The sequence below is a fragment of the Mesoplodon densirostris genome, chromosome 10, assembly GCF_025265405.1.
Source record: "Mesoplodon densirostris isolate mMesDen1 chromosome 10, mMesDen1 primary haplotype, whole genome shotgun sequence".
NCBI lineage: Eukaryota > Metazoa > Chordata > Mammalia > Artiodactyla > Ziphiidae > Mesoplodon > Mesoplodon densirostris.
The window spans coordinates 24,049,215-24,073,491 of record NC_082670.1 but is presented as its reverse complement, the minus strand read 5'-3'; the positions used below and the strand labels follow the sequence as shown (position 1 = coordinate 24,073,491).

The window sequence follows — 24,277 nt, the reverse complement described above, 5'->3', positions numbered from 1 at the left end:
TTCAGGATAGGGCCTTCATAATATAGTTTTGGCTCTGGGTAGGGTGATCAGTTTCTATTGCTTTAAAATTGAAAATTTAAAAGGCAAGTCCCACATTCAGTTGATTCATTTTATACTCCTTTAACCTAATAGAAGATCTCACAAGATGGCTACCCCATGACTTTCCTGTGGCCTTTGTTTTTATTCTTTAAGTTTTGTATTGTATAGGGCTGGTTCTTGCCCAGATTATTCTACTTCAGGGGTTTGAGATACTCCTTCCTCTTCAAACTTCTACTCAGGATGGGTTCTAACCAACTCTTCCAATTTCAAAGGGCCTCTAGGCTAGTATTAGGAGGAGAGGCAGTGCAAATCTCTGCTGTTGCCTGTGTTGATCCTACTATATGTAGGGAGATAGGAAGACACAATTTAATGCAACTTTGTTTTAAAAACAGTTCTGTTCCCTGACTTTATAGAACAGAGTACCTCCTAGGCCTTCTTTCATTTCTACATTACAGAACAAACCTGGGATGAAATAATAAAGCCACAGTAACAGAAAAAAAAAAGAAATTAACACAACATTGTAAATCAACTATATTTGAATAAAATAAATTTTAAAAATAAATTCAGATCTAAACAGAAAGAAAAAGTAATGGTTACCCTTGGTGGGGTGGTAGTAACTGGTAGTGATCTGGAGAGGGTCTTCTAGATGCGGTAATGATGTAATCAGATTCCTGATCTGGGTGATGACTACATGGACATATTCAATTGGTGCATTTTTCTCTATATGTGTTTACTGCAGTGAAAAGCTAAAGAGTTTATATATTATGTAGGTGTAAGGTACTAAGAAAAATAAAACAAACCTCTATATCTATCGAGAAACAGAATATTACCCTTTCAGCCAAAGATCCTCTATGCTGTGTAACAGTATTATAAATTTGCTCTTTATCTTTCACATACTTGATCATTAAATTTTAAGTGTTTTTGAATTTTGTACTATGGTGTCATGTTGTATGTAATCTTCTGTGGCTTTCTTTTCTCCACTCAACATTATGGTTTTGAAAATTGTTCACGCTCAAGTGCGATAATTCATCCTTTTTTTAAAAAAAAACAGTATTTCGCACATCTTAACACTACAGAGTCTTCCTATCCATGACCATGGCGTAGCTCTCCATTTACTCAAGACTTTGTTTACCTCTTTCATTAATTTTTAATTTCCTTCGTAAAATCTTGCATTTCTTTCATTAGGCGTGTTCCTAGATACCTCTTTGTTGCTCTTGTCAAACGCTCCTTATCTTAACCCCTCTTTCACACTGTCGCTCGAGAGTCTGCCAATATTAAGGGGTAGAAAGAAGTGACTTAACTATGTCTGATAATATTCTAACTCTCCGCGGTCCAAACGCCTCCAACTAATTCTGACTATTGCTGTTCCCGTAGCTCCAACTGCAAAAATCAGTGCTGAAAGGGCGCTGAAAATATCTCAACTCCGCGCAAGGCGGAGCCGGTACGTGCTGACGTCAAGGGCACGCAACACCTTAGGGGCCGGGGGAGGGCGGGGCCAGCGGGGGGACCTGCTGCTGAAAGAGCAGTGCCCCGAGCCGGGGCCATGGCGAAGCTGCTGAGCTGCGTCCTAGGCCCCCGGCTCTACAAGATCTACCGGGAAAGGGACTCTGAAAGGGCCCCGTCCAGCATCCCTGGGACTCCAACTTCAGTCACTAACCCCCCTTCCAGCTCCTGGGTGAGTCGAGTTCTCCCCTGCTTAAAAACATAGTATGGCCCAAACCCCTTTGCGGCCTTTGCTCCCCAGAAGCGCCCATTATTGGAAATAGGGGGAGCCTGCTTGTCAAGCTAGTTGTCCGCAAAGTCTGCGCTCTTTGTGCTTCCTGGGTTAAAGTCACGCCTGTGGACTGGCCGCCTGCTGTATCGCTGTTGTCCAGTGCTTTCTCATTCCGACTGCCACTCCTTGCTTTTTTCCTCTCGTGACCCCTCAACCCTGCCCGTCGTGCTTCATGCCGGTCCCAATTGACTCTTAAGTCCTGGAAAAGACCCTGCGCGGATTCAGGAGCTGGATGGTTTTGCCATCAAACTCTCGATTTCCTCTTACTCAGTGCCTCACCCGGTTCCGTTTATCTTCCCTGGCCTTGAATTTCAAAATGATTTCTTCAACATATCATATGTCCGCTCTCCCCCACCCCACCCGCAGCCTACCTTGGAGACCCCAGGATCATTGCGTTTATGAAAACCTGGGTGGTGGTAGGCTGTGTCCCTAAATGTTTTCTTCCTTTTTATCGGTAGTCTCAGATTATGTTCATTGTCCTCTACAAACTGCCCCCCGCCAGCCACATTCTCTTCCTTAATCAGCCTACTCTTATTTCCGATGCGCTTCTTTCCCTCTTAAAGTTGTCATGATGTCTTTCCTTCTCTACTCCTGTCCCCATAGGCACCCAACCCATTTGAAACCGGGTTGTGAAAAAAGAGCAAAAGTCGTCCAATGCTGCTTTCAGTTTTGCTGCCAAGTCCAGTGCCCTGTGTTTGTTCTCAGGTTCTGGAGTAGGAAATCAGCTTCTGAGTCAGGGTGGGGAAAAGGGGCTTCCTACAGAGCCAGAGATGTCCTAGGAGAGATGACTCTGGGGGTTAGAACCTGAGGACACACATCAGGGCTTCTAAAAGGGAAGGTGGAGGACCTGTCAATGAGCAGCATCCTTAATTCGGCCATCTGTTTTGGCAGGATACGTACTATCAGCCCCGTGCCCTCGAGAAACATGCCGACAGCATCCTGGCACTGGTATGTCTGCCCTGGCATCTGGGACTGCTGCATCTTTTCAGACCCAGCTGCCCTCCTGAACTTTCTCCTCCCCAGACTAGGAGAGGGCAGTGCCCCTGGGGGTGGGGGATGCTCTGGGCTCTGCAGCAGACATCTCCAACACACACACACACAGATAGCTCTCAAGCGCACATACTTGGTACTCTCCTTTGGCATGTGCACTGCTTTCTCTGGGGCAGCCTGAGCCATGAGGAAGCTGCGTTTACTCTTGGGACCATCCGCAGGTACGGAGTCCTGCAGTCCCCAGTGACCTGTCCTCCCTGGCAACTAGCCTCTTTGGCTGCAGAGACAGCTGTTCTCTCTGGCAAGGTTCCCATGGTGACATTTGTGCATCTCTTGGGGACCAGGCCAGGGGCTGTCCTGAGCAGGGCTGATTGAAAAGGCTTGATTAACTTGAGTAGAAAGGGAGACTGGCCTTTAAATCTGATGAAATTATGTCCAGAGATGATTAGGGGAAGAAAATAGAAGCTGTACCTAGTTTTCCAAGCCTCTGTTATGCTCTGACACACTGCCTTCAACAATAATTGAACACCTACTGTGTGCATGGTATCATACACAGAATAGGTACTTGATATGACATCCCTCAGGTTATCCACTTTGCTCAGAGCCAAGGCCTGGAAATGGCAGACCGGTGTGTGTGTGTGTGTGTGTGTGTGTGTGTGTGTGTGTATTGATTGCTTGTCCCTGTCTCTCTGCTGCAGGCTTCAGTCTTCTGGTCCATCTCTTACTACTCCTCTCCCTTCGCCTTCTTCTACTTATACAGGAAAGGTCAGTGTGGTTTCAAAGGTGGTGGGACAGGAAACGGGCAGGTCATTGGCAGCTGAGCCAGTCCCCTAATGAGGAAAGGGGACCTGTGATGAGGATGGCTTGGCTTCCCTCTTCCATCAGGTATCTTCTTCCTCTGAGGGTGTGGCTGTCCCCAAAAGAGGGTGTTGGGGGGAGGTTGGGGCTGAACTGCGAAGAGGAGCTGAGGGGCAGTGGGGAAAGCTTCTCATATAATCCCTCTCCCCCACCAGGTTACTTGAGTTTGTCCAAAGTGGTGCCATTTTCTCACTATGCTGGGACACTGCTTCTGCTGCTGGCAGGAGTGGCCTGCCTCCGAGGTAGGTGGAGAGGGAGACTGGTTTGGATCTATCCATCATTGAGTAAATATTCATTAAGTACCTTTGCAAATACAGTTTGGTGCTGGGCCCTGAAGGGAAGTAATTAATGACCGAGACATGATCTTTTCCTTAAAGGGGTTGAGTTGTAAATATGAACAGATAATTAGCAGAAGGGTTTGCTATTATCTAGAATAGATGCATATACCCTACAACAGTTCCACATATATCCATTTGTATTAATCCTTAAGTGGACTCCATGGCCTCTAATAGCAGGATGGATAAATACATTAGAGGTTAGAGTTCTACAACAGAACACCAGAGTTACACTCAGCTACACAGATGAATCTCACAAATATAACATTTTTGGGGTTTTTTTGGCTGTGTTGAGTCTACATTGCTGCGCGCGGGCTTTCTCTAGTTGCAGAGAGCCAGGGCTACTCTTCATTGCAGTGCGCAGGCTTCTCATTGCGGTGGCTTCTCTTGTTGCGGAGCACGGGCTGTAGGTGAGCAGGCTTCAGTAGTTGCAGTGGCATGCAGGCTCAGTAGTTGTAGCGCACGGGCTTAGTTGCTCCACGGCATGTGGGATCTTCCCGGACCAAGGCTTGAACCTGTGTCCCCTGCATTGGCAGGTGGATTCTTAACCACTGCGCCACCAGGGAAGTCCCCCACAGATACAATGTTGAATGAAAGAAGCTGAACACCAAATAATTTATGCAGTATGTTTCCATTTACATAAAGTTCAAAAGGGATGCATATATAAGTGGCAAAACACTAAAGAAAAACACAGTCTTGGTTATCTTGAAAGTCAGGAGAGTGATAACCTGGGAGGGGGAGGGAACAGGCTGGGGAGGACTCCTGGTGGGAGGTGGCTTTGTTCTCTTTCTTGACCTGGGTGATCGGCACATGAATGTTTGTATTCTTTAAACTGAATGTATGTTTTATGTACATATGTTATTATCTCACAATTTAAAAAATGAAGAGACAAACCAAATCAGTGCCCTCTGGCGGGTGCACTTGATGAAAACCAGGTGAGGGGGATGCCTAAGACGGGAGTGGTGGGGTCGGGAGCTGGACGGCTGCCATTGGGGTCCAGTCCGGGGTGAGGACCTTCTGCCCGTTCTGCCTCCTGATCACCATGGGGCTGGGCTCCCTGCTCAGAGAGGCCCTCCCTGACCACCCTATCTGAAAGTTGCTCCCACTCCTTAGTTTTGTCTTAATTTTAAATTTTATTTATTTTTGGGCCTCCCTGGTGGCGCAGTGGTTAAGAGTCCACCTGCCGATGCAGGGGATACGGGTTCGTGCCCCGGTCTGGGAGGATCCCATATGCCGCGGAGCGGCTGGGCCCGTGAGCCATGGCCGCTGGGTCTGCGCATCCGGAGCCTGTGCTCCGCAACGGGAGAGGCCACAACAGTGAGAGGCCCGCATACCGCAAAAAGAAAAAAAAAAAAAAAATTTTATTTATTTTTAATTTGGGGGAGAGATTAGGTACAGAAAAGTCCGTAAAACAAAATATCAGAAAGAACTAAAATGCTTATGTTTTGTGCTACTGCTTCGAATACCTTTTGTCAATAAAATACTAAAGTATTACAGAGTTGGCGTTCCCATTGGAATCTTCCTCAGCCCCATGTTTCTCTTTCCGCAGAAGTAGCCATTGTCATCTGGTGTGGTTTTTTTCCCTAGTCCATGTTTTTATATTTTTACAAAATATGGACCTCATTCCATCTAAGCTGCTATGAGTTGTAAATGTATACTAATTTCAGAGTTTTCAAATGTGAAAAAGAATATGAATCTTCGAATCTGTGCAATAAGATAAGTATAGACAAAATATAGCATTTTGGGGGATGCATTGTACATTTTTAGCACAAATGACATCACTCTGTCCAAATCACTGTGCAGCTTGTTTCATTCTCAGTATTGTTTGGGGGCTCTACCCTTGATGATATATAGCAGTCTAGTTCATTCTGGTTTTATTTTCTTTATAGCCCTTATCCCTCTGAAACTTTCTTGTTTACTCACTTATTGTCTTTCTCCAGCCCCACCCCATCCCCAACCAAAACGCCAGCTCTTTGAGGGCCGGGACCTGTGTGTCTCGTTCCCTACTGTCTCTCCCATGTCGGAACGATGCCTGGCACATGACACCTGTCGGGTCAGTGGGAGCAGAGAAGTCAGGGCTTGAGATTCCTCAGCGGTGAAGGGAGAGCAGATGCGATCGCTGAGGGGCCAAGCAAAGAGAGAAAAGAGCTCAGTGTTGAGAATGGCTTTCGATTCAGAGAGAGAAGGAGAAGGGATGCAGGGGAGGAGCAGCCCAGGAATTGGAAGGAGGCAAAGATGGACCCAAGAAACAGGAGAAAGGAATCTTGACGGACAGGAAGAGTGCTGAGTGGCACAGTTAAAAGAGAACGGGGGGACTTCCCTGGTGGCGCAGTGGTTAAGAATCCGCCTGCCAAGGCAGGGGACACGGGTTTGAGCCCTTGTCCGGGAAGATCCCACATGCTGCAGAGCAACTAAGCCCGTGCACCACAGCTACTGAGCCCACGTGCCACAACTACTGAAGCCTGCCCGCCTAGAGCCCGTGCTCCGCAACAAGAGAAGCCACCACAATGAGAAGCCTGCGCACCGCAACAAAGAGTAGTCCCCACTCGCCGCAGCTAGAGAAAGCCCGCGCGCAGCAACGAAGACCCAACTCAGCAAAAAATTAAACAAATAAATTTACTTTAAAAAAAAGAGAGAGAGAGGATGAGGACAGGAAGGGGACTCGGATGCAGCGAGTGAGGAAGTAATTATGGGGCAGTGCAAGAGCTGTGAAGCCAGATGCAGGGAGTTAGAATACGCAGAAAAGAGATGGAAAGGTAGCATTGGAGAAGGGAGGAGGGAAAAGGAGAGAAACCCAGTGTTAGCAAGAGTGAAGCCTGAGGGCACGTGACAGTGTTTTTTTTTTTTTTTTTCCGGTACGCGGGCCTCTCACCGTTGTGGCTTCTCCCGTTGCGGAGCACAGGCTCCAGACGCACTGGCTCAGCGGCCATGGCTTACGGGCCCAGCCGCTCCACGGCATGTGGGATCTTCCCGGACCGGGGCATGAACCCATGTCCCCTGCTTTGGCAGGCGGACTCTCAACCACTGCGCCACCATGGAAGTCCACGTGACAGTGTTTTAAGACTGGGAAGAATGAACATTCTGGAGGGTGGAAGGTCTATAGTCTAGGAAGAAACAAGCTGGAGAGGTTAGGGAGGGGAAGAATGCCCTTGCTGGCCACTGGATATGGAGGAGGGGCGTCGGTTCAGGTCTCCTATTTCCTCAGATCCGGGGCCCTCTGTTCCTTTTCCTCTCACTTCTTGCCCATCTTGGATTCTCTTCCTGAAACTTACTTGTCTTGCTTCCCAGTTTTCCTAACACAGTTTCCTATCCTCTCTCTACCAGGCATCGGCCGCTGGACCAACCCCCAGTACCGGCAGTTCATCACCATCTTGGAGGCAACACACAGGAACCGGTCTGCAGAAAACAAGGTGAGACCCGCAACTGCCTACCCAGAGCACCGGCCCAGCTTCTGCCTGAGCAGGGAGATGTGTTTTGCCACCCGCCACACTGGGCGTTTGCTTGCACGTTGCTGGATCCCTTCTCCCCTCCACAAGGGAACTGTCCACCTGAGGAATTTTTCCTCCCTACCACTTCTGGTGGAATATTCCACTAGAATAATCCTCCACCCTACATCTGAAAGAATTGCCTAGATGTGGAAACATTCACAGTGTTTCTTAGAAGGAGGTTTCCTCTCTATCACAACAGCTCATTCTGTAAATGTTTGTTTATTTTTGCCGTGTGCATTGAACACTGTGCTAGTTTTGTTCAGGGATGGGACAAGACAGGCAGGTATGTCCACCCTTGTGCCCAAGGGCACAGTGTGGTGCCAGGAGGGAGAAAAGCTAGGGCAGAGTGTCCTTGGAGTTGTGCCAGCCCAGCCAGTTCTGGAGTGTGATTATCTTTGAGAAGGGGCTTTGGGGCCCTATAAAGCTCTTTCCTGTTACACAGGGGTTTCTGGGATCAAACAGCTCTGAGCACCATCATCGTATTGCTGGTTGCTCCACACCACCACTTATGGAGCTGTGTGAAGATGTCCCACCATGCCGCTGTTTGGCGCACTTTTTTTTTTTTTTTTTTTTTTTTTTTGCGGTACGCGGGCCTCTCACTGCTGTGGCCTCTCCCGTTGCGGAGCACAGGCTCCGGACGCGCAGGCTCAGCGGCCATGGCTCACGGGCCCAGCCGCTCCACGGCATGTGGGATCTTCCCGGACCGGGACACGAACCCGTGTCCCCTGCATCGGCAGGCGGACTCTCAACCACTGCGCCAGCAGGGAAGCCCTGTCTGGCGCATTTTTCATACACCCTTTCTAATTCTCACAGCAATGGAATGAGGTGCCATTATTACCCTTATTTATATGTCTGAGGAAACAGGCAAAAAGAGGTTACAAGACCCAGGCAGAGTCACAGAGCAAGGAAGTGACTAAGCCTGTGTTTGGGTCCAGGTCCAAACAGAGCTTGCCTAAAATTTGCTTCCCTTCATTTTGTTTTGTTTTTCCATTTACATTTTTGTAGAATTTTTCTATTGCTCTCTCTTAGTCCAGTTATTTTTGTAAATGTCAAAAAAAAATTGTCTGTGACAGAAAATAAAAAACCTATTCTCAAAGTGCTGGGAGCTCTGGGGGTGGGGGAAGAAATAGAGCAGAGTGGAAGACACAGCTCTCACTGCCCTCAAAAAGCATGTGGACTGACTCGGTGGGGTAACCGAAGGCGGCATCGGCAGCCCGTGGCTGCAGGAGTCGAGGGAAGGGAGGTGCCCGTGAGGATGGAACAGTCAGAGAGGCCTTGATTCAAGTGGTGGCCCAGGTGCAAAGGGGCTACCGTGGGTGTGACTTCCCTCCTTCCCTCTCACCAGACATTTTGATCCTTCAAGATAGAATCATGTAAAGGACCTAGGTGGGGAAGGGAGCGTGACCAGCCAACAGGCTCCCCACCTCCTCCCTCAGAAGCTCCAGCACCTCCAGCCACCCCTCCTGGGGGTGAGTCCGTCTTAGATTTTAGAAAAGCGAAGAGTGTTAGGTTCCCCTTCTGGATGTGGGCAAACAGGCCAGAGTTGATACCTGATAGGGCATCCTCTCTAGCCTGACTTTTCTGGCCCCAGCAGAACTTTCCATCTGCGAACCGGAGGGTGTTGACCTCTGCTTGTCTCCCCATGATGGGTGGGGGCCAGTTCCCTGGATGGTGGGAGTGTTGGGGGTGGGTAGGTGGGCATCCCCACAACTCCCTTTTTCATCCCCTCCCCCATCTCTCTCCGCCCACCACAGAGGCAGCTCGCCAACTACAACTTTGACTTCAGGAGCTGGCCAGTCGACTTCCACTGGGAAGAACCCAGCAGCCGGTGAGGCCCCAGTTCTTTCGCTCCATCCCTGCTCTGTCCCCCACCTCCACCCCTTCTTGGGGTCTAGTGCCTGCCATCCAGCGCCATCTCCTCATTCCTACACCCCACCATCCTACGGACCTCAGACGTCCAGCTTGCTGCTCCTGACCCCATCCTCCCCTGCATCTTTCCATTCCTCAGGAAGGAGTCCCGGGGGGGGCCTTCCCGCTGGGGTGTGGCCCTGCTCCGCCCAGAGCCCCTGCACCGGGGGACTGCAGACACCTTCCTCAACCGAGTCAAGAAGCTGCCTTGTCAGATCACCAGGTGGGAAGCAGCAGGGAAGAGGGGCCAGCTGGGGTGGAGGGAACATAGGGTGCAGGCTCCAGGACAGGGTGCTCCATTGTAAGATGACTGTCATTTATTGGGCTTAGTGCCACGTACATTGTATGATTTGTAGCAAAGTATTTAGTTTTTATCCACATCTGTGTGTGAAAAAAAGAGGTTCAGAGAGATCCATAGGCTCACAGGTGGTGCATGAAGAGCTGGGATATTAACACAGTTCTGTCTGACACAACAGCTCTTTCAGTGAGGCTGAGAGGGAAGGGTGAGGTTATGGGTGGGGTGTGGACACACAGCCTTAGCTGCAGCAGGGTCTGGTGGCAGCTGCGGCCCTATCCTGGCCCCGCTGCTCCTTGGTTTTTCCACGTGGAGGCAGCTCCAACTTCTGCATCCATGAGCAACCTGCCTCATAGGGTTGGTGAGATTTAACATGTTCTGAAGGGCTTCCACCTTGCCTGGGTGCCTGAGAGCATGAGGTCAAACCTAAGTAAATCGTGGTTGTGGGTACTGATGATGTCTGAAGCAACAACAGTGACCACAGCGGCGCGGCCAGTGTGGGAATTTTCTGTTGCTGGGGGCTAGGAGGCAGGTTGGAGGATACCAAGGAAGTGGATGGACTTGGTGGTCAGTTGTTGACTGTGTGCTGATTGATCAGAGGGGCAAGCCAAGTTTGAGGTTTTGAGGGGGGATGCTGGACGGGGTTGTACAATGTTGTTCTGGGGACACATCCTACTTCGGGATTAACTGGAAGTGGTTAACCATCTGCTTCAGGAACAGCACCTATCACATCTCTTTTTTCGATTTATTGATGGATTTATTGATTTTGGGCTGCGTTGGGTCTTCGTTGCTGCGCACGGGCTTTCTCTAGTTGCGGAGAGCGGGGGCTACTCTTCGTTGTGGTGCATGGGCTGCTCATTGCGATGGCTTCTCTTGTTGTGGAGCACGGGCTCTAGGCACATGGGCTTCAGTAGTTGTGGCACATGGGCTCTAGAGTGCAGGCTCGGTAGTTATGGCGCATGGGCTTAGTTGCTCCACAGCATGTGGGATCTTCCCAGACCAGGGCTCAAACCCGTGTCCCCTGCATTGGCAGGTGGATTCTTAACCACTGCGCCACCAGGGAAGCCCCCTACTGCGTCTTATGTGTCTAGATTAGTATATTTGTGCAAGAAATATTTATTAAGCCCCAGAGTACTCTGTGCGAGGCTCTTGGCACCTACTACATGGCAGATACCAGGCATATCGCAATGAACAGTATTATTTATTTGGGGACTTTAATAAATACATTAACAGAATCATAATTGTTAATTACATAATTGTTAATTACATAATTATTAATTATCATATCAGTATTCAGAAAGTATTATCTCATAACACTTTCAGTGTTAATATGTGCATATATGTATACTAGGCCACAATATAAAGTATTTTAAAAAGGTTGCAATAGGGCTTCCCTGCTCCTCAACGGGAGAGGCCACAACAGTGAGAGGCCCACGTACAGCAAAAAAAAAAAAAAAAAAGGTTGCAGTAAAAAAAGTTTGAAAGGGCGGGACTTCCCTGGCGGTCCAGTGGTTAGGACTCCACACTTTCACTGCCGAGGGCATGGGTTCAATCCCTGGTCGGGGAACTAATATCCCGCAAGCCACGTGGCGCAGCCAAAAAACAAACAAAAGTTTGAAAAATTGGTGCATATACTGTTTCGTTAAGTCCTGAAAGAGGCAAACGAAGCTGTGAAGGTCAAAGGTGAAGCCGGCCCCAGAGTCTCTGAGTGCTTGGGTTGGGATGGTCCCTGGGCTCCACTGTGTTGGAGGGTCATTAACCCCGTGTTCCCCGCAGCTATCTGGTGGCACACACCCTGGGGCGCCGGATGCTGTATCCGGGCTCTGTGTACCTGCTCCAGAAGGCCCTTATGCCTGTGCTGCTGCAGGGGCAGGCCCGGCTGGTGGAAGAGGTAAGGCTCCCCTGCCCGTGACCCCCCCACACAGCCCTTCTTCCCCCACCCAGGAATGTGGCCTCCTGTCCCTCCAACTTGGCCATTGCATCTCCCCCACTCAGTGTAACGGGCGCCGGGCAAAGCTGCAGGCCTGCGACGGCAATGAAATTGACACCATGTTTGTGGACCGGCGAGGGAGAGCTGAGCCCCAGGGACAGAAGCTGGTGAGAGGGCACAGGGAGCCCAAAGGTAGAGTGTGGGGAGATCTAGAGATCTCAGTTCTACAGCAGCCCTAAGGAAGCACAGTGGGGATAATCCCATCTCCCAGCTCCACCCTAAAGAACTCTTGATGTAGGAAATCCCTGTGATAGGGAAATAGATGAAGGAGTTGACACGCAAGGACCAAAAAGTCATCATCATAATAGTCACCACTTAGCACTTACCACATGCAGGGCATATGTTTGAGCCTCACAACAGCCCTGTAAGGTAGGTACCATTTATATTAGCCCATTTTACAGATGATGAAACAGAGGCACAGAATAGCTTTTCCAGATCACACAGTTAGTGAGTGGGAGAGCTGGGATTTGAGCCGCCCAGGCAGCCTGGCTCTAAAATCTCCTGTGCCCATGAAGCAGCCCTGGAAAGAGCACTAAGCCAGCAGCGCTGGGTGCTGGGTTCTAGTCCCAGCTCTGCCCAGATGCTCTGAGGGTCTGCCCAAGCCCCACCATCCCTGAGCTTTGGCTTGGGGCACCAATAGAGTTTATCTGACCATAATTCTGGAGCCCGACAGGGAGAGGGAAAGTGATTGGCATACCACACGAAAGAAACAGCCACAGAAAAAATGGACCCCAAAACTAGAAAGGAAAAAAAAATCCATAATCCCATTCCTGAGAGATGGCCACCTGGTAGTCTTCCAAGGAAGAATGGACACTGTGCTGGGGGGTTGAGCATTTCAAGTTGGATCATTCCTCTTCCTCTGAGGGCCCAGTTCGCTAAGCATTTGCATCCACTTTGCCTCTCACTTTACGGACTTGTGAGTTTGCTAAGCATTTGCATCCACTTTGCCTCTCACTTTACGGACTTGTGAAATGAGACGTTTCTCTTCTCCTTGGAGAGAACAGGAAACATGCCCTTTCGTCTTTCCTACAAAGCTCCCACAGGCTGCCCTCCCTGCCGCTAGTGGGATTTTTGGTCCCAGCTTGGCTCCTTCCTGCTTCCCCTATAGGTGATCTGCTGTGAGGGGAACGCGGGCTTCTATGAAGTGGGCTGCGTCTCCACACCTCTGGAAGGTAGGCCCATGGCTCAGCCCTCTTATCTCTGCCCCTTGGAATGGAATGTCCCCACCTTCCCACATGGATATGACCTCCCAGGGCCTAACCACTTTCTCTGGGTGATGTTTGAGACCCCCGCCTTTGGGGAAAAGTCTACTCCCCATTTGCTTTGCTAACCTTGCAGCCTTCCCCTAGGGCTGTGTCCCTAACCTCATTATGCTCTTTGTTCTGTTCCCCGGACCCAACAATCACATCTCTCTCCCTTCTGCTGCCTCAGAACCTTTTTGTCCTCTTCCCATTCTGGGAAGGCTTGGAGTTCTTGGCCTCTGAGTTGGGTGTTTAGAACTCCAGTGTCCTGCTCCTTCCCCCAGAGCTGTGGGCAGAGAGTGGTGGGGGGCGTGGGCCATGAGGTCCCAGCCCTTCTTCCCGCTGTGTTACAGCTGGATATTCAGTCCTGGGCTGGAATCATCCCGGCTTTGCTGGAAGCACGGTGAGACCTTCTCTGAAATCCCTTCTTTTTCTGAGTTATGGTCTGTCTCCCTCTGGTCAGCCACTGGTGTTAGGGAAAGGGGTTATATGTTTCTGTAGGGCCTTCCACTCACCTGTGACCTGGGCACCAAGGGCAGGGAGCTGCAAGCCTCCTCCTCTCACACTGGGGGCTTGGCAGGAGGGGAGGCAGTGGATCTTGCTGTAAACGACTGGTTTCTAGAGAGAACAGCCCCTCCCACTGCCCTATTCTTTTTTTCTATGCCACTGACAGGCATTTATTCTTCCATTAGAGAAGCACTCTGAATTGTCTGTTCAGAGCTGCAGTTCCATCTTCGCTGTCTGTTGCAGTGTAGCTGCAGGAAGGGTCCATGCTGGGAGGCTGGGGGGTGATGGGCAAGTGGCCTTTTGTGCTGACCCATTCCTGCCTTTGCCCTTCTTCCTGCAGGGGGTGCCGTTCCCACAGAACGAGGCCAATGCCATGGATGTGGTGGTCCAGTTTGCCATCCACCGCCTGGGCTTCCAGCCCCAGGACATCATCATCTATGCCTGGTCCATCGGCGGTTTCACTGGTACCAGCCTCCCTCCTACCCCCGCTACTGTAGGCACATTCAAGCCATCTCTGTGTCCCCCCAGGAGAGGTGGGGAAATGCACTGGTGGCCCAGGAGTCGGGTGGAGGCTTCAAGGAGGAGAGGTGGGACGGGGGTGGGATCTCTGAGTGGGTCTGGAGGAAGCTCTCCTTTTCGTGTACTCTTCACTTTTCCTTCCACCCTTGTGCCCGATTATTAAAAGAAGTAGACCGGGGTCCTGGGGTGGAGACATCAGGGAGTAAATGTCTCCTCCGGTATTGTCTTCAGTGCACTTCGTTGTTCTCTCTCCTTCCTCTCCGGGCAGAGCCCTGGCTGAGTGAAGTGAGGGGTTAAGGAGAGACCTGGGGCTCACTTAGTAGGCAGGGTGGGGTCAGCCTATAGGATCAGTGGGACAAGGGCAGGGGTGGTGGGCCTGCCCTTGGTCCTCACCCTTTTTCCCTGTCCTGGTACCAGCTACGTGGGCAGCCATGTCCTACCCAGACATTAGTGCCGTGATCCTGGATGCCTCCTTTGATGACCTGGTGCCCTTGGCCTTGAAGGTCATGCCAGACAGCTGGAGTGAGTGCAGCTCCCAGGCTTGCCCTTCAGGAAAGAGGTGGGCTGGAACTGGGAGATGTTCTAACTGGAGATGGTCCCCCTTTCTGTGGGTGGGGAGTAGGTCACCCCATTGTTGAGAAGCAGGAGGACTCCCCTGTCTGGGGACCTCAGTTTTCTATCTCCATGAACAGTGGGGACCCTGGTGTGAGCAGGGGCTTTGTCTCTGCTGTCCTTCCACATCTCTCTCACTTTAGGGGGCCTGGTGACCAGGACTGTGCGGCAGCATCTCAATCTAAACAACGCAGAGCAGCTGTGCAGGTGAGGGCAGGCCAATGTCTAGCGTACAACACCCTTCCCCCACCTCACCCCCCGTAGAGATGCTGCTGGGTGTTCAAATGCTGAAATTAGTACCAAAGTACAAGTACAAGCCACATTTCCCACATGTGGGGAAGCTGCCCCACACTTCCTGAGTGGCCCTGCCACCACCACAGCAGGCCCAACCCCTCCCAGCTTCCCTGGGACCCTGGACCTTCTCGTGATCTGGCAACCAGTCGGTTCATGCCTGGCCCAGCAGGGACCTCCCAGCAAGGCCTGACTTTGAGCAATGCCCATTCTTAAGTATTCTGACTCTCACCCCTGGGTGAAGGGCTAGCGCAGGGGGCCCTGCTGTAGCAGGGGTAAGAATGAAGCCAGTGCAGGGGTGGGGTGGCCAGTTGTCACCCGTCTCCCGCTCTGAGCTCTCCCTCCCCGCCATGCTGTCCTCTGAAGGTACCAGGGCCCTGTGCTGCTGATCCGCAGAACCAAGGATGAGATCATCACTACCACGTGAGTGCCCGGGAACTTCTGCCCTCCTGGATCCCAGAGACAGCCAGGGAGTTGCCCCTCCTCCCTCTGCCCACCAGAAAACCAGGTATCCAGAACCTTCCTCCCCAACCTCCAGCCCCTCCAGTGTACATTCTTCTCACCCCCAGGGTTCCTGAGGACATCATGTCTAACCGAGGCAATGACCTCCTGCTGAAGCTCCTGCAGCATCGGTGAGAGCCAGGGTGTGTGTACGCACATACGCACATATGTGTGTGTACTCACACCAGCGCGGGGAGAGCGGGGAGAAGGTTTGGGGATGAGGAATGAAGAGAACTGGGTCCTGACCTCTTGACTCCCTCCATAGGTATCCCCGTGTGATGGCAGAGGAGGGTCTTCAAGCGGTGAGGCAGTGGCTGGAGGCCTCCTCACAGCTGGAGGAAGGTGAAAGGGGATCTGGTGAGGGCTTTGGTTGGGGGCCTGGCAAAACCAGGTTGCTGATGGGCACTCCTCTCTCTCCATGACCAGCCTCGATTTACAGCCGATGGGAGGTGGAGGAGGACTGGTGCCTGTCCGTCCTCCACTCCTACCAGGCAGAACACGGGCCTGAATTCCCCTGGAGCGTGGGTAAGGAGTCCTGGGGCAGGAGAAGGGGTTGGAAAGAGCCCAGGAAGGGGATGAATATCCAGATTCGTGGCTCGTGTTTGAGCACCTCCTCTCTGCAGGGGAGGACATGAGTCCAGAAGGAAGGCGGCAGCTGGCTTTGTTTCTGGTGAGCTAAAGGGTGGTAAGCAGGAAGAGGGTGCCTGAATGGCCAGGGGGCACATGTGGGGCTTGGGGACAGGGGTACCCTGTAAGCATTGGAAGTAGCAGCTTTTTTAGAGTGGGTAGTGGGTTTGGAGGTTGTCTGTGTTCTGCACCCCACCTGTCCCGCCCTCTCCCCTCAGGCTCAGAAGCATCTGCACAACTTCGAAGCCACACACTGTACCCCACTCCCGGCCCAGAACTTCCAGATGCCCTGGCACCTCTAGGGACCACACTGGGACTCATTCTGGAAGAACGGATGGGAGGAGACACGAGGAAGGACCCTATCACTTGTTATTCTCTGTGTTTATTTTGCTGTTTATAGTTTGTGGCAAGCGGGGGGACCATCCCCCTTCTCACTGTTCCTCTTGCACGTTTCCCCTCATCCATCCGGCAGTACCTAACCTTCCCCAACACACTCCCTGCATTAAATGAATGGATTATTCCTAATAATTAATAAAAGTATTTTTTCTACTGGCTGGCTAATTTTGTGACTTCCCAGGTGTCCAGGAAGCCAGGGTTGGGAGTGGGGAGAGTCGAAGCTCCAAAGGGCTGGGCTTTGAGAAACCCCGACTCCAGACAGCCAGTTTAACCCTCCCCATCTCTGCTGTCGCCTCAGGCAATAGCACGAGCTGTCCTCGTGCAACGGGTCCCCAATCCTCACCCTTCCCTGGCATGCCTAGTACTGTCACCACTGTGCAGCCTCCCTGGTGCCTGCCTAGGCCTTCCTGCATACAACCAGCCCAGGAGACCAAGGTTGCCTCCTGTTGCTCTCAACTCATGGGCTTTGTTGTTCACAAAGTACTTTCTAGCTCCTGATTTTCACCTACTCAGCAATTCTACAGGTTTCCAGGTCCAGCCTGCATGGTCTCACCATCCGTACTTCCAGTTTTCCTTGCTTAGCTCTTGCTCTTTCCGTGGGGAGTGAGGAATGACCTGCTCCCCGTCTTATGCAGCAAACCCTGCACACCCTCCTCACCATGTCAAGTCTCTCTCTTCACACCCTCTTTGCAATTCAACAAACACAGGGCCTGCCAGGTACCAAGGAGCAGGTGCCAAGGACTCAGGTCTTCCCAGAGCCATACTTTGCCTTTCTGGACAGCTGTTAGAATATTCTTAGTTTGAACTTGAGGAAATTGGTTCCCTCTAACTTCCATTCTATTTCCAGTCCTTGGACCTCACAGAACAGAATGAGTCCCTTTCCCACCCATCAGTTTGTTACCTGGCCACCTTCTTCCTTTGGAAACCTCTTTTCCAGATGAAATACCCCTAGGTTTACCACCCTGGGTCCACCATTTTGAACAAGATACTTAAGGTGGACAATATTCTGAGGTCCTGGATACAGCCTCTGGTTAATTTCAGTGTCTCCTCCAACCTCCCCTGCAATCCCTGGGGCAGAGGCTGTCTGCCCTAACCAGCTCAGCAGCTCCTTAAAGGGAGATATACTGAGTCTCCACTGAAAGGAGTGATCTGAGACTTGTCAGTTGACATGATGCCTCCTATTTGGAGTTAGAAGAGGTGGCCACAGCTCCGGAATGCTCCACCTTTAGCAAATACCGGAGAGCTGATACTGGCACCCCTCTCCTCTGTCCTGCCCGAGGGAGCAAACAGGGTGGGAAGTGTGGAGCGTGAAGCTGTGGGACCAGCTGCATGATTCTGAACCTTGCCTTCCAGAGCCATCAGGACAGTTAGCCCCCTGGAAGCCAAGTCTTTGTTCAGCTAAGGGAACCTCCTCAAGTGCAAACACGGGGTGCCCCACATCTCACACCCTAGACACAAAGGACTCCCTCTTCCTGGCCATGGCCATTAGGGACTCTGTTGACCTGCCTCTACAACCACGTCTCCCTCCCGCTTCTTCCTGCACATACTGTAGAGAACAGTGGATGCCATGAGGGACGCCTGGATACCTGAAGTGGGTGGGGAGAAGTGAGGCTCAACGTTTGAATTCTGGACCATGCCACCAAGGAGTCACAGTCTGCCCCCTCAGACTACTCCCTATCTGATAAGGCTCACAGCAGCTGTGTTTTCAGAACCACCCCCACCCCAGGTGGGACCAGCTCCCCATCCACTCCTCACCCTATTTATCAGGGTTCTAGCAGTCTCGGGAGAAGACCAGCTGAGATGCAGACACCACATCCGCTGAGGCTCTGGCTCTTGCTGTAGTGGGCACCAGGTGAGGCCTGGACACCCAGGCATCCCAGAGTTGCTAGGCAAACTGGGAGAGGGGATGGAGGCTGGGAAAAAGGAGAGCTAGCAACTGGACAGGAAACCTGGGAAGAAGAGGTGGGCCCCGGGCTGGGCCACCCCTTATCTTACCATGTCTCACTGGCCCAGGCTCCACCCTGCGCTGCTCCCAGTGTGAGGTGCCGGACTCCGCTCTGAACTGAGTGTCTGGATTGAGGGTTTGCTCCATGTCCCCGGGAGGGGCATGTGTTTCTCGCACTGTCACAAAGTGAATGAGGGCCCCGAGGGTGAAAGGCTCCAGAGAGTGGGGGACCCAGGCGTCGGGGATGGCCAGGTCCCTATCCATCCATCCATCCCAGCTCCCTCAGGAGCCCAGTCATTCATTTTTTCATTCATTTCTATTCTGATTAAAGATCCCCTCTGTAGTTCCTCTCCAGACCGCTCTGTCGCGGCCACTCCCCTAACAGAACCTGGCTTTCGCCCGGCCCAATCATCTATAGCTCCGCCCCTCGTTCACCCCGATTCTTTCCTCTAATTGCAGCGCTCTGTCCTAAGGCCCGACCTGCTTTGTTTGGTAATTTGGCTGCTTACCCTCAGGTATCCCTTGTCCGGGGGGGGGGCCCTCAGCGTGGATTTCTCCAGCCGCTGTTGTCACCATGACGACTATTGCAAAGACCCGCCTCTTCACCCCAGGAAAGGCTCCAAGGAGCCCGTCACCATGACAACGAACTCTGGCAGCTCTGCGCGCACAGAAGCCGCGCCCTGCCTCGTGGACAGGGGAGGAGCGAAACGAAACAAGGGCGGGATTAATGATCCTAAGGCCACGCCCTCTCTGAAGAAGGCCCAGCCCAGCTCCGAAATAACCACTCGCCTGTTCTCACTTGCTACGCCCTGGGCCCCTGATTGCCGTAGCTCCGCCGCAAGTCCTCCCGGACCTCTCAGGGCGACCCATTAAGGCAGGCCAGCCTCAGCCACCCATAACGCCCTTGGCCTTTTCGTTGCGCTTATATTCGAGAGAGGGAGTCAAAGGGCGCTGTGAAATTCCCTTCTGCCTCTCCTTTGCCCTCTTTGCTTCAAAAGCAGCCCCCGCTAATTGTTTTCGTCTATCACTTTGTGACTCATTCAACCAACGTTTGTATCGGTCCCAGGTGCTCCTCCCCAGTTCTCCATTACTCTTGACTTTTCTCTAAAATAATTCTCTTATTTTTATCATCCCAAGGCTCTTGGGGTGCGCGCAGTGGCGTGTGTTTTCCTCTCGTACTTCTTCTTTCGCGTCCGCCTTTCTTGGCGTGTCTCCGTCAGTTTCTTCCCATCTTCCGCATCAGCACCCTGAGACCGGATGATTCTTGGGTAGTGTTGGGACCACAGCAGGGAACCCTCGGGCAGGGCCCGGCCCCAAATCTTCAGACTGGAAGTTGGAGCAGGTGGTGCGTTCCTGGAAGCCGAGGACTTCCCCTAGCCCACCGACCCTTAAAGCAAAAACCCTGTGCCTCTCACAGAGAGACGGACCTGGCGAGATGCCGACGGAGCAGGCATGGTGGGCCCAGCAGGCCCCCGGCGGGGGCAGTGGATGGGGCGCCTGGAGCCAGTCCGCGGCCGCTCATTGGTTGCTGTGTGGTCTCCAGAATCCGGGTGTGGGGAGGGATGTTAGCGCCACAGTGCCACGTTCCGGGGAAGCCGCGTAGCGCTCTGGGTGTCTTGACAGGGCCGGATGCCTGGGTCCCGACGCCGGGCGCGCCCTCCCCAGCCGCCCGGCCAAGAACTGAGCTTGGGCTGGGGGCCGCCCTCGCGTCTTCCAAAAATCTCTGAGGTGCAGCCAGGCGCGGAGAGCGAGCGCACAGCGCCGGAGCCTGTGGGCGCCAGAGATTAGACCCACCGACCTGCAGCTGAGCTGAGGCGGGGCCGGAAAAGTGGGGCGTAGGGAAAGGCTCTGACTTCCCGGAACCCACAGGAGGCACTGGGCTGAGTACGGTCATTAACGACTCAGGTGTCCTCGCTTTTGGATTTCTTACACGTCTTTCTCATCTTGAAAAATGGTGTCACAATAACCCCCTTTTGCAAGCCTATCCCCCCTCCCTCACCTCACATTCAGTCTAGGTCCAAATCTGTCCAGTCTTTCTTCTAAATGCAGCTCAGATTCATTCACTTCGCGGCTTCCCTCTCTTCTGCTAGACCAGGCCGCCATCTTGTGACTGGGCTCAGGAATAGCTTCCTAAGTGGTTTTCTGGCCTCAGAAATCTTTTACAAACAGAAATTGATCTTGTTACTGCTCTGATGAAACCCCTTGGGTCAGTAGTTTCCATTGCCCAAGTTCTCCCCGGAAGCACTCTGCCCGCGTTCCCCGCCCCTCCCTCCTTCATTGTCCGTTGACTTGTCTCCCGTACTAGATGGTGTACTCTGTGAGGGTAGGGACTTTGTGCAATATTGTATCCCCAACAGCTGATGCAGTGATTTAATGAATGTCTGTTGAATTAATATGAAAGAAGTTTCCCCTCTCATTCCCCTGTTGCTGGGTCCTTGTCCCCAAGCCAGTATGTTAGACCCCAGAATGGCCGTGGGTGAGGACACTCTGTCCCTCTGGCTGTTCAGGCACTGATTTCCACCCCCAAAGGATGTTGCCTCTCCCCTTCGTCTTCGCCACCTTCTCTTCCACCAATATAAGGCCAAACTGGAGGCTGGTGGGCAGTCACGCATGTTATGGCAGGCCCTGCAGGTAGCTAGAATCCGGGCCCCCACCCCAAGCCCTGTACATGGTCCTCTTAATAATGCTGGTCGTGATGAGCTTGGCGTTTGGTAAGTGGCTCTACGGGGTCAGAAGGGTCTCCTATTCTGCTGGATAGGGAAACCCTGGATAGATGTCTGGGTACATCTGCCAAGGAGATTCAGGTAAACCCAGGCAGGAGGAAAGATGGGAGAGGAGGGCTTGATGGGATAATGCCTGGGGACTGATAATGTACTGATGTTCGCTCTGAGGGAGATTTCTGGTGATTACCCCAGGGCTATCTCACTCAACAGCAGTGACCTGAATGGAGATACTAAAGGGAACCTCGTAGAATCTGAGGGCAATACAGAATAGGGAGGGTTGGGAGAACATGCCAGATGACAGCCTCAGGATCCACAGCGTAGAACAAGGCTGAATCCAGCCTGATAACCTCACTTGGCTGCAAAGCACCATCGACACAGAAACAAGATCCAAAGTGTTTGCTAAGCATCTGCCTTACACCAAGTGCTCTGTTGGGTCTGGGGACTCATTAACATGTGGTCTGGGCCTGGGATCAGAGGAGGAGGGAGATGAATATGCATGCAGTTGGGGAGGGCTTTGGTGGACAAAGTTTAATATGAGTCTGTTCAGTGAGAGAACCACCAAACCAAGAATGTGGCCTTGGGTTGCTTGAAGTCTCCTGTCTACACAAAGCTGAGATCCTTCCTGTCCTGTGATGATGCACCCTGATGTTTTCACTTCTGAACATTATAGATTAAGAAAGCATATTCAAAAGAGTCTGGGGGTTGGGTGGGGACAGTGAAACCAAGTCACAGAGGAAGAACTGTCCTAACAGGGCTGCCAAAAGTTGGAATGGGCTGCCTTGGCCTAACCTTTAAAAGTTAGAGGCTTGTAGAGTGCTGGGCACGTTAGCCCCTCAAATATATGAATAAAGGAATGAATGAATGAGTTCATTTCAGGAGGTAAAAGAGCAGAGAATGGAGATTTTTAATGAGAACTAAAGCTTCTGATGTTAGATTAAGCCAGATGGTTCATTAAAGAATTGGTGATTTTATGGTTTTCTGAGATGGGGAGGTAGGAGGGAACAGTGGGATTGGCCAGTCCGGGAATTAGGTGGGTTTGGGGTCAGTGCTTCTCTGTATTCTAGGTGAGTTTGAGCATTATGATCAAGAACCCCTTCATCAGATTCATGCAGCTGCATGGTATTCCACAGCATGGGCATGTCAGAGTTGATCTATCCATCCCCCTACTGATGGACCTTTAGGTTGCTTCTAAGTTTTCACTCTCTCAAGCAGGGCAGCAGTGAACATCCCCGTACATGGGCACAAAGATTTCCCTGCTCTCATATATACAATAGCAGCGAAGATATCCTCTTCTACTTTTTTTAAATATAAATTTATTTATATTTTATTTATTTAGTTTCGGCTGTGTTGGGTCTTTGTTGCTGCGTGAGGGCTTTCTCTAGTTGCTGTGAGCGGGGGCTACTGTTCGTTGCTGTGCGCGGGCTTCTCGTTGCAGTGGCTTCTCTTGTTGCGGAGCATGGGCTCTAGGGTGTGCCGGCTTCAATAGTTGTGGCCCGTGGGCTCCAGAGCACAGGCTCAGCAGTTGTGGCGCAGCGCACGGGCTTAGTTGCTCCACGGCATGTGGAATCTTCCTGGACCAGGGATCGAACCCATGTCCCCTGCATTGGCACGCGGATTCTTAACCACTGTGCCACCAGGGAAGTCCCTCATCTTCTCTTACTTTTTTTTTTTGCCGTACGCGGGCCTCTCACTGTTGTGGCCTCTCCCGTTGCGGAGCACAGGCTCCGGATGCGCAGGCTCAGCGGCCATGGCTCACGGGCCCAGCCGCTCCGCGGCATATGGGATCCTCCCAGACTGGGGCACGAACCCGTATCCCCTGCATCGGCAGGCGGACTCTCAACCACTGCGCCACCAGGGAAGTCCCTCATCTTCTCTTACTTTTGATCCATAAAATAAACGACAAACACCTCCTGTCTGCAATCTGACCTCCAATACATCTCCCAACTTTTTCTTACATGGTCCCGCCTGAAGTGCTGGTTCTCCTCACTTTGCTCCACAAGTCCCAATTCACCCCATTCCAACTGTCACTGTATCTCGAATGGCTCTTTCCCACCAACCTTCCCTGGGAAACTTCCAGAGTTCATGGCTGGTGACTCCCTGGCCTGTCCAGTTCTAGGAATTGTTGCATTTTGGGGGTCCAGGGCAGGGTGTGGGGGCAGTGATGGTAAGTCCATGTGGGGTGAGGGGATGGGAGGGTTCGGGACTTTACCTGGGAACTCTGTATCACCAATTGCTGCCGTCCCTCCCCAGACAGTGGTTCGGAGATCATGGTGAGTGACTGCCCCAGCAAGGAGCAGATAGGTGACTGCTCGTACACCCACACTTCTCCAGTGCTGGGCTTCTGGATATTCTCTCGATGCCGCTTCCGGAATTTCTGCAATAACCCTCAGAACAGAATAAAATATGGTCCTTAGAACTTCCGTAGAGACCTCTGGAGCAGAAACCTGCCAATTTCCAGCCATCCTCCTGATTTCCACCTGGGGGCAGCCAGAACAATGTCCGGCCCCACCCACCAGCCCTCCCTACCGCCCTCAGCAGCAATTACTGGACCCCAGTCCTACCTGCCTCTTGGTTGACGCCCCTCAACAGCCTTATTCCCACTCTGCCCCTTCCCTAGCCTCCCTCTCCAGAATTCTCTGGCGTTTTCCTTAAAGTCCTCAGTCTGGGGCCTCCCTGGTGGCGCAGTGGTTGAGAGTCCGCCTGCCGATGCAGGGGATACGGGTTCGTGCCCCGGTCTGGAAGGATCCCATATGCCGCAGAGCGGCTGGGCCCGTGAGCCATGGCCGCTGGGCCTGCGCATCCGGAGCCTGTGCTCCGCAACGGGAGAGGCCACAACAGTGAGAGGCCCGCATACCGCAAAAAGGAAAAAAAAAAAAAAAAAAAAAAAAAAAATAAAGTCCTCAGTCTGACATCTTTCCTCCTGTCTGTTCCCACCTCAAGGATGCCCCTTTGCTCTGCTTTGCTTCTTTTCCCACCACAGTCCTCTCTTGTCCAAAGTCCCCAGCTGTTCCTCCAAAATATATAGATGTGCAAACTGTTTGATTTGTCTCTCTCTTCTGGTGGGTGTGGAGGCTGAGGGAGGTGGTGCTGCCCGAGCGCGCAGGTAAGTGGCTCCCAGCTCTGCGGAGCTCGGCTCCTGCCCTGCCCCACTGTCTCTGATTCAGCTCTCAACACAAAGACGTGAATAGGAACCGCAAGCCCTCCCGTGTCGGAGACCAGAAGGGTAGCGGGCATCCTC

General features: G+C 52.1%; 2 protein-coding genes across 2 annotated transcripts; both read left to right on the top strand.

The window, feature by feature from the left end:
• The first annotated feature begins 1,533 nt into the window (after positions 1-1,533).
• ABHD16A (abhydrolase domain containing 16A, phospholipase) lies at positions 1,534-16,524 on the top strand. The gene is made up of 20 exons (XM_060110613.1): positions 1,534-1,714; positions 2,705-2,761; positions 3,502-3,568; positions 3,817-3,903; positions 7,321-7,406; positions 9,239-9,312; positions 9,493-9,615; positions 11,464-11,578; positions 11,683-11,784; positions 12,786-12,849; positions 13,272-13,321; positions 13,766-13,889; positions 14,362-14,466; positions 14,700-14,763; positions 15,214-15,270; positions 15,417-15,479; positions 15,614-15,690; positions 15,775-15,873; positions 15,972-16,018; positions 16,194-16,524. The coding sequence occupies exons 1-20, from the start codon at positions 1,583-1,585 to the stop codon at positions 16,275-16,277; spliced, it is 1,677 nt and encodes a 558-aa protein (XP_059966596.1). The 5' UTR covers positions 1,534-1,582; the 3' UTR covers positions 16,278-16,524.
• Positions 16,525-20,931: 4,407 nt separating this feature from the next.
• LY6G5C (lymphocyte antigen 6 family member G5C) lies at positions 20,932-23,453 on the top strand. The gene is given in 4 exon segments (XM_060111404.1): positions 20,932-20,965; positions 20,968-21,044; positions 22,104-22,158; positions 23,290-23,453. Coding segments are annotated over 4 exon segments (330 nt in total).
• The last annotated feature ends 824 nt before the right edge of the window (positions 23,454-24,277 follow it).

Bases quoted from the DNA above. Each gene is read 5' to 3' on its own strand.
- ABHD16A (XM_060110613.1), top strand. From the start codon at position 1,583: ATGGCGAAGCTGCTGAGCTGCGTCCTAGGCCCCCGGCTCTACAAGATC. The intron at 2,762-3,501 runs GTATGTCTGCCC...TCTCTGCTGCAG, and splicing joins CCGACAGCATCCTGGCACTG to GCTTCAGTCTTCTGGTCCAT. The intron at 16,019-16,193 runs GTGAGCTAAAGG...CTCTCCCCTCAG, and splicing joins GGCAGCTGGCTTTGTTTCTG to GCTCAGAAGCATCTGCACAA.